Source organism: Helobdella robusta (genome assembly GCF_000326865.2).
Source record: "Helobdella robusta unplaced genomic scaffold HELROscaffold_46, whole genome shotgun sequence".
Classification (NCBI taxonomy): Eukaryota; Metazoa; Annelida; class Clitellata; order Rhynchobdellida; family Glossiphoniidae; genus Helobdella; species Helobdella robusta.
The window spans coordinates 1,385,803-1,395,508 of NW_008705138.1; the positions used below are offsets into that span (position 1 = coordinate 1,385,803).

The window sequence follows — 9,706 nt, forward strand, 5'->3', positions numbered from 1 at the left end:
TCATTTTCAGAAATGCTGGCGAAATCGGCCACCACAGTCAAGCCCCATTATAAGAAGGAGATCAAACACGAGCCCAGATCAAATTCCAACACACCCGTCAAAAAGTCAGGGGCAGGATTCTCTGATGATGAAGATGCACCATTGGTTAGGAAGATAGTGAAATTTTTGCTGATTGCATGATTGATTGATTGGTTGGTTGGTTGGTTTGTTGATTGAAGAGTTCGTTGGTTGGCTGATTAATTTGTATATGTAAATGTCAGTGGTTTGGCATTTCTTTTTGAATTCTTGACATTTTTATTTTTCCATCGATAAAGAGTGATTGTATTTGTGAATCATTATTATTGTTATTGTCATATTATTATTATTATTATTTCTATTATACTTGTTACTTTTACTATTATAGTTATTATTATTATCTTATTATAGTTATTATTATTATTATTCACAAAAAAGTCAACTAGAATGAACAAGGTAAAAACAGAAAACACACCCACGAACAACAACAATAACAATAGCTACAATGACGATGATGATGATGTTCCACTGGTACGTTTATTATTATTATTATTATTATTATTATTATTATTATTATTATTATTATCATCATCATTGGCGCTTGTGTAGTATGTAAGAAGATTGATGATGATGATGATGAAGAAGATAATGATGAAGAAGATGATGGTGGTGGTGATAATTTTCGGTGATTTAATTTGTCCCCTGCAGAGTGCCAGGCTGGAGAAGTCAGTCAAAAAAGAATCTCCATCGTCCTCTTCCAGGTCGAAATTAAAAAGAAAGTTGCGAGATAATTCAGATGATGACGATGATGATGATTACAATAATAATGATGATGATGATGGTGATGATGATGATCACGGTGATGAAGATTACGACGATGATGAAGATGTTCCACTGTTTAAAAGGTGAGTAAGCTGGTCAGATGGTGTGGTGTGGTGGTTGAAGCTCCTGGTCATGCTGTTGTTGTGGTGGTAGTACGGAGAGATCTCTGCCCTTTACATGCAGTGTATGTGCGTGTGTTGTGATGTGTTCATGTGTGTGTGTGTGTGTGGTGTGCTTGTTTGTTTGTTTGTGATGTGTGTGCGTGTGTGTGTTGGTACATCTGAGGAAATTGTTAAAACAGAGTTGTAATATAAACTAATTACTATGATTATGATGAAAATGATGTCCTGATGATGATGGGTGTGCTTGCTTGTGATGATGATGATGAGTATGTCGGTGATGGTGGTAGTGAGTGTGATAATGGTGGTGGTGAATGTGATGCATGTCATTGTTATCGCTTGCATGTATGGTTGATATTTAATTATTTTTTATACTAGAGCAAAGAAAGCCAAGAAGGAGGAGAAGGAGAAGAAGGTGAAGCTTGAAGACAAGAAGGTACTTGATGGTGATGTCGTCCTTCACTATCATCCCATCCTTGTCAGTGACCCCATCAACATCTCCTCTTGCCGGCCTCACCATTTTCATTCCTTGTCATCATCACTCCTGTCAATCCGTGTCATCATCGTCATCATCATTCACATTCTCTGACATCATCTCTCCCTCCATCAGGGTCAAAAGAGCAGCAGCAGTGGCGGTTGCAGCAAGAGCAAAAAACCCAAACTCGAACCATCAACCCCTTCCAAATCCAGCTCGACGACCTCCGCCACGACCACACCGACTAAGAAGGGGAAGAAGAGTAAGGAGCAGGAGGCCAAGGAGGAGGAGACAAAATGGAAATGGTGAGATGATGATGTGGTGATGGTAGGATGGTGGTGGTGATGGTGGGTGCAGTGGTGATGATGGATGTAGTGATGGTTTGTTGATGTTTTTGATGTAATTGCCATGCTATGGGTTGATGTAGTGTCGATGCCGATGATGATGATTTGGTGATTATGAAATGATTTGGGTGAAGCCCTGATGAAATAGAGTGGTGTTAATGATAATGATGTTGATGTGATGTAGTGGTGCAACATTGATGTGACATATATTTTCCAGGTGGGAGGAAGAGAAGAAGGATGAAGGAGTGAAGTGGAAAACTCTGGAGCACAAGGTAGTGGTGATGATGATGACGAATATGATGATCCTGATGATGATGATGACGAATATGATGATGATGATGACGAATATGATGATCCTGATGATGATGATGACGAATATGATGATGATGATGATGAATATGATGATCCTGATGATGATGATGACGAATATGACGATCCTGATGGTGATGGTAAATATAATCATTTGTATACTATTATTTGCAACCAATTGCCACAAACCCTCTCCTCTCTCACTATCTCTCATGAAATTGATGATGATAAATATAATCATTTGTATGCTATTTGTAACCAGTTGCCACAAACCCTCTCCTCTCTCACGATCTCTCTCATGAAATTTTTTGAAGGGCCCACTTTTCGCCCCTCTGTACGAGCGTCTGCCGACGTCTGTTCACTTTTACTACGACGGTCGGCACGTGGTCCTGAGTGACGGGGCCGAGGAGGTTGCAGGCTTCTACGCTCGCATGCTCGACCACGACTACACCACCAGAGACCTCTTCAATAAGAACTATTTCAGGGACTGGAGGAAGGTTGGTTGGTTGGGTAGTCAGTCGAGTAATTGGTCGGTTGGTTGGGGAGTTGGGTGACTGGTTGGTTGGGGAGTTGAGTGATTGGTTGGTGGGGTAATCGAGTGACTGGTTGGTTGGTTGGTTGGTTGGTTGGTTGGGGAGTTGAGTGATTGGTTGGATAGCTAATTAGTTGGTTGATTGATTGATTGGTCGGTTGGTTGGTTGATTGAGTGTGTGATTAATTGGTTAGCTGAGTGACTGATTAGTTGGTTGGGTAAGTGAGTGGTTAGATGATAGAATGGATGAATAAACGAACGAATGAATGAATGAATAAATATTAAAACTTATAAAGAATTGAAAAAAATTTTGTTTGGTTGGTCGGATATTTCAGCTGATTGGTTGATTGATTGATTGATTGGTTGATTGATTGGTTGGTTGGTTGGTTGCGAACTATGATCACTGTTGTAATCAGAGGATCCCGATGATTATGCTATATAAAGTAGTGGTCTTAATAAAACTATGGTGAGAGTTTCAATCATCATATGAGGGATCATAAGATTATGATGATGACGACGATGATAACGATGATGATGATGATAATGATGACGAGGGTGATGATGATGAAAATGATGATGACGATGATGATGTTAATGAAAATGTAATGAGGATGCTGATCAAAATGATAATAATAATAATAATAATAAAGGTGTGATAATGATGTTGATGATGATAATAGTATAATTGGATGAGTGAGTGAGTGATGTTTGAGTGAACCGATGATCAAAACGGCATCATCATCATTATATCATCACAAAATTACATGGCTGATAGATTCATCTGACCTTGCCCGGTAGAATGATTTGTTTGAGGTCTCTTTCTGATTGGTGTGATGGTTGGTTGGGTGGGTGGAGGGCGATCATGTACAGTCAGTCAATCATTCAATCAATCCATCCATCCTTCAATCAATCAATCCTTCAATCAATCAATCAATCCATTCTTCAATCAATCAGTCCATCCTTCAATCAATCAGTCAATCAACCAATCAGTCCATCCTTCAACCAATCCATCAATCGTCAACTATCATCCATCAATCAATCAGTCAGTCAGTCCATCAATCAATCAATTCATCCTTCAATCAATCAGTCAATCAGTCTGGCTTGATCATCATCATCACCATCATCATTTCCCAATGATTAATTCATAAAAAAAGTAGTGGTCTTAATGCATGTCTGCATGTGGAAGACTTGTTAATATACAATGAGGGAATTTTATGATGATGGTGATGACGACAACGATGTTGGTGATGATGATGTTGGTGGTGATGATGATCGTAAACCAATGAGCGAGTAAGTGAATGAAGGAATGAAGACTAACAAAACTAACGAGCACTATCCAGCTTTGAATGAATGAATGAATGGGTTGATAGACATTAACTAGCTATCTATGAGTGAGTGAATGAATGAGTGAATGAATGAATGAGCTAATGAATGAATGAGCGAATGAGTGAAGGAAGGACCAACCAAATGAACGAACGAACGAACGCAGGTAATGACGGCCGAGGAGCGACACCTGATTACAGACCTGAAGAAGTGCAACTTCAAGGAGATGTTCGAGTACTTCAAGCTGAAGTCCGAGGAGAGGAAGAACATGTCTAAAGAGGAGAAGCAGGTTATTCTTATCACTATCACCACTTTTACTCGTTATTATCATCATTACTCATTATCAGTATTTAGGCGACATTTTTCCCGAGATCCGGGGGTTGCCGTTTGGCTACCTATGATGAAACCGATATACCCCTCGATGCCATTTACATCTGTCACTCGCCTCAGTATCACGCAACCCCACTTTCACTCTGTCTACCTACTCTCATTGTTATCATCATTATTGTTATTATTGTTATTGTTATTATTATTACTTCTATTGTTAGTTTTTGGTATTGATCAATACACTTGTCAGTCAATCTACCATTCAACCAATCAATCAATCTCCAGCATTTAATCAGTCAATCAGTTAACCTCTAACAATCAATCAATCAATCAGTCAATCCACCAATCAGTCATCAACCAACCAATCAATCAGTCAATCCACCAATCAGTCATCAACCAACCAATCAATCAGTCAATCCACCAATCAGTCATCAACCAATCAACCAACCAATCAATCAGTCAATCCACCAATCAACCAATCAATAAAACAATCAATCAGTCAATCCACCAATCAATCAACCAATCAATCAATCAATCATACAGGCTATTAAAAAAGAAAATGAAAAGATACAGAGTGAATATGGATTTTGCATCGTTGACGGACACAAACAGAAGATTGGTTGGTTTGTTGATTTGATTTGATTTGATTGGATGTTGGCTTGGATTAATATTCAGCTTGCTAGGCGACTAAGCAGGTTGACTGACTGAGGTTCTAGCTGGCTGATTGAATGATGGCTGGCCTGATGGATTGAATGATAGATAAGTTGAATGATTGATTGATTTTTGATTGATTGATTTGTTCATCTTCATCATCATCATGACCATCATCATCATGAAAATTATCATCATCATGATCATCATCATCAGGTAACTTCCGAATTGAGCCCCCTGGTTTGTTCCGGGGCAGAGGTGAACACCCCAAGCAGGGGATGCTGAAGAAGAGGGTGCAACCCGAAGATGTTACCATCAATTGTAGCAAGTTAGTGATCGGTGGTGACGATGGTGATGGTATGATGGGTGTAATGATGGGATGACGATCTCTCTATGATTGTGTTCTAATTAACGAAAGGGTTATGATGATGTTGTGATATGGATGATGGTGAAGATGATGATGTGGATGTCGTAGTAAGGGTATTAAGGGTGATGATGATGATGATGATGATGATAAAGTTGGTTATGAAGATGATTACATCCGACAACCATTAATCAATCTTCAGGGGTCCCAACGTTCCAAAACCACCAGCCGGACACAAGTGGAAGGAAGTCAGGCATGATAATACGGTTGGTTGGTTGGTTGATTGGTTGATTGATTGATTGGTTGGTTGGTTGATTGATGGGTTGGTTGGCTGGTTGGTTGATTGGTTGGTTGGCTGGTTGGTTGATTGATTGGTTGGCTGGTTGGTTGGTTGATTGGTTGGTTGGTTGGCTGTTTAGCTGCTTGAATTATTGATTAGTTGGAGCTTAGCAATTGATAGGTTGATTGATTGACTGATTGATAAGTCGGACGAATTACCAGCCAGTGAATGGTAGTGGTGGTGGTGCACGTACAAACACACACACCAGCTAGCAAACACATATACAGACATGAGTTCAAACAAACCAGCAAATCTACACAAACACACACACACGCACGCACCAGTCACACACACACACACGCACACACAGGTAACGTGGCTAGCCAGTTGGTCGGAGAACATTCAGGGTTCGATAAAGTACGTGATGTTGAACGCCGCCTCGCGCCTGAAGGGCGAGAAGGATTGGATGAAGTACGAGACAGCCAGGAAGCTGCACAAGTGCATCGACAAGATCAGGGCCAACTACAGGGAGGACTGGAAGTCGAAGGAGATGAGAATTAGGCAGCGGGCCGTGGCACTCTATTTTATTGATAAGGTCGGTCGGTTGGTGGTTGGCTGTCTGTGTGGTTGTGGTTGTGTGATTGGTAGGCTGTGCGGTTCTCTGGTTGGTTGTGTGGTTGGTTGTGTGGTTGGCTGTGTGGATGTGATTGTGTGGTTGGCTGTGGGTTGGCTGTATGGTTAGTTGTGTGGTCGGATGTGTGGCCGGATGTGTGGTTGGCTGTGTGGTTGAGTTTAAATCGAATAAATAATGCAGTCTATCATTTATATGCCAACTAATCACCTAACTGATCAATCCACTGACTTAACAATCACCTGACAAACTAACTAACTAACCAAACCACACGTCAATCAGTCTCACTCACTCAACCAATAAATAATCATCCACTTGATCATCCATCCAACCAACCTATCGATGGATCTCCCACTCAACCTATCAATCAATCAATCGATCAATCAACCAATCAATCAATCAACCAGCTTGCCCTGAGAGCAGGGAATGAGAAAGACGAGGATACAGCTGATACTGTTGGCTGTTGCTCGCTGAGGTACGAGCACGTCAAACTGCACGAGACACTCGAGGGCAAGGAGTGCGTCGTCGAGCTCGATTTTCTAGGAAAAGATTCCATCAGGTTGATTGATTGATTGATTGATTGATTGATTGGTTGGTTGACTGGTAGATTGATTGATTGATTGGTTGACTGATTGGTTGACTGATTGGTTGATTGATTGGTTGATTGATAGGTTGACTGATTGATTGATTGACTGATTGATTGACTGATTGGTTGACTGATTGACTGATTGATTGGTTGACTGATTGATTGATTGGTTGACTGATTGATTGATTTGTTGGTTGGTTGAAGGTGGATTGCTGAGCAGTTGGCTGGTTTCATCAGTCGGTTCAATGAAAAAGAGATTTTGTGTTGCATCGTTATACAATTTTATACATTCATACATACATGTGTGTAGAAACATGCAAACACACAGATACACAAACACATACAAACAGACACACACACACACCAACTCAGGTACCATCAAAACACACAAATATACAAATAAGAACTAACACACACACTCACAGACACACCCACACACACACACCCATGCAGATACACAAACACAGTAGCAGTCGAGAAGAGGGTGTTTAAGAATCTTCAACTGTTCATGGAGAACAAGCAGGCTGGAGATGATCTCTTTGATAGGCTAAATGTAAGCTTGGTGATTGATTGATTGGTTGATTGATTGATTGATTGATTGATTGATTGAATGAGGATTGAATGGCTGACTGAATGGTTGATTGAATAATTGCATAGCTGTTTGATTGATTGGTTTGTTGATTGCTTGATTAATTAATTGATTGATTAATTGATTGATTGATTGATTGATTGATTGATTGATTAATTGATTAATTGATTGATTGATTGAAAAACAAACACGACACCAGACGACCATCTTGAACAAACACCTGCAAAGTTTGATGGATGGATTGTCAGCAAAAGTCTTCAGGACATACAATGCGTCCCGGACGCTTCAGGAACAGCTGGATCTCCTGACAGTCGGTCAGTTAGCTTCTGTCTGTGTGTGTTTGTGTATGTGTGTTAAGTGTGTTAGTGTGTGTGTTTAATGTGTGTGTGTGTGTTTAGTGTGTTTGGTGTGTGTGTGTTTGTGTGTTTTGAAGAAGATTGTGTGTATGTTGTGAAGGTGTGTGTGTGTGTGTGTGTGTTGTGAAGAAGATTTTTGTAGAGTGTAGTCTATTGAGTTATCCTCAGAGTTAAATAGTGTGCCGTCGTTTGTGTGCATGTTGAAAATGTGTCGATAAGGACGACAACGTGTATTGCTCGATGGTTATCTGGCTACCTCAGCCACTTCACTTGTTAATTTTACAATTCCAACTCCACCCGCGCCCATGCAGAAGACGATCCTCTGCCGGCGAAGATCCTCGCCTACAACAGAGCCAACAGGCAGGTGGCCATCCTTTGCAACCATCAGCGGGCCGCTCCCAAGAACTTCGACAAGCAGATGGAGAATCTGCAGGGCAAGGTTGGTCGGTGTCGGTTCGTTAGTCGTTGGTTGGTCATTGATTGGTTTGTTGGTTGGTTGGTGATTAATTGGTTGGTTGGTGATTGGTTGGTTGGTTGTTGATTGGTTTGTTGGTTGTTGATTGGTTTGTTGGTTGGCCTATCGGTTGGTTCGCCAACTTGCCCGTTGGTTGGTTGTTGAGTGGATTGTATTTTGATGATCTGTTTGAATATTAGTCAAGTGGCGTATGTTTCTGTGAGATTTTTTTCAAGCAACTTGATTTATCGATGTATTTATTGTCCAATCACCTACTAACTAATCCATCCATCAGTTAGCTCTCCAACATCATTCGAACCATCCATGAACTAATCATTCCACCAACCAATCAATCAATCAATCAACCTACAAATCAATCAATCAATCTACTAATCAATCATCAATCAACCTACCAATCAATCACTCAATCAATCTACTAATCTATCAATCAATCTATCAATCAACCCACCAAACAATCAATCTACCAATCAATCAATCAACCTACCAATCAATCAACCCACCAATCAATCAGTCAATCAATCAACCCACCAACCAATCAGTCAATCAATCAACCCACCAATCAATCAACCTACCAATCAATCAACCCACCAATCAATCAATCAACCCACCAAACAATCAACCCATCAAATCAATCAACCCACCACCAATCAATCAACTCACCAATCAATCAATCAACCCACCAATCTTGCACCAATCAGATTGATGCGAAGAAGGCTCTGGTGCGAGCCGCCAAGAAGGAGTTGAAGGATGCCAAGTCTGATTTCAAGGCTAAAAAATCCGAATCTGCTAGAACGTAAGTTGATTGTGTGGTTGCGTTGTTGATTGATTGATTGATTGATTGAGTGTGTGGTTTATTGACTGAGTGTGTGGTTTATTGATTGAGTCAGATTAAGTGATTGATTAATGAATGATTGGACATGACTGGCTGATTGATCTGTAAGTTTGTTGACTGGTTGGCTGATTGATTGATAGGAAGAGTGAATGTGGATGATCGATAGCGCTGTGGGTGGTTGGAAGGGTGATTGTCAGAAAAAGTAAATGATTGAATGATTGATTGATTGATTGAATGAATGATTGATTGATTGATTGATTGATTGATTGATTGATTTGTACCCGTACACAGGGCAATGAATAAAAAGAAGAAGGCTTACGACAGACTGAATGAACAACTGGCCAAACTGGAGATGCAGTTGACTGATAAGGTGATTACGATGATGATGTTGTTGATTTTGAGGAGGCTGATGATGATGATGATGATGGTGATTGTGATGATGATTGTGGTGGTGATGATGATTGTGGTGGTGATGATGATTGTGGTGGTGATGATTTGGTGATGATGACGATTGTGGGGATGATGATGATGATGATGACGAGTTTTTACAGGAACAAATGTTGGGCAATGTTAAATGAAAGAATGAATGGTTGATCGATGTAATGATTGACTGGCTAGTCGATTGATTAATTGAATGTCTGATTGATTAAATAATTAATTAAAATTGATTGATTGT

General features: G+C 40.2%; 1 protein-coding gene across 1 annotated transcript in view; it reads left to right on the forward strand.

Annotated features, from left to right (window-relative positions):
• Positions 1-1,677: 1,677 nt before the first annotated feature.
• The window catches only part of HELRODRAFT_85509 (hypothetical protein), a gene marked incomplete at both ends in the record, with an annotated part of 9,036 nt that continues 1,007 nt past the window's right edge, over positions 1,678-9,706 (forward strand). Inside the window, 14 exons of the mRNA XM_009026216.1 lie at positions 1,678-1,736; positions 1,993-2,047; positions 2,399-2,581; positions 4,106-4,228; positions 4,810-4,885; positions 5,134-5,245; positions 5,484-5,547; positions 5,932-6,156; positions 6,600-6,751; positions 7,232-7,340; positions 7,567-7,681; positions 8,035-8,162; positions 8,897-8,991; positions 9,322-9,400. Of these exons, the coding sequence (XP_009024464.1) occupies positions 1,678-1,736; positions 1,993-2,047; positions 2,399-2,581; positions 4,106-4,228; positions 4,810-4,885; positions 5,134-5,245; positions 5,484-5,547; positions 5,932-6,156; positions 6,600-6,751; positions 7,232-7,340; positions 7,567-7,681; positions 8,035-8,162; positions 8,897-8,991; positions 9,322-9,400 (1,575 nt within the window). The remainder of the gene's footprint in view (positions 1,737-1,992; positions 2,048-2,398; positions 2,582-4,105; positions 4,229-4,809; positions 4,886-5,133; positions 5,246-5,483; positions 5,548-5,931; positions 6,157-6,599; positions 6,752-7,231; positions 7,341-7,566; positions 7,682-8,034; positions 8,163-8,896; positions 8,992-9,321; positions 9,401-9,706) is intronic.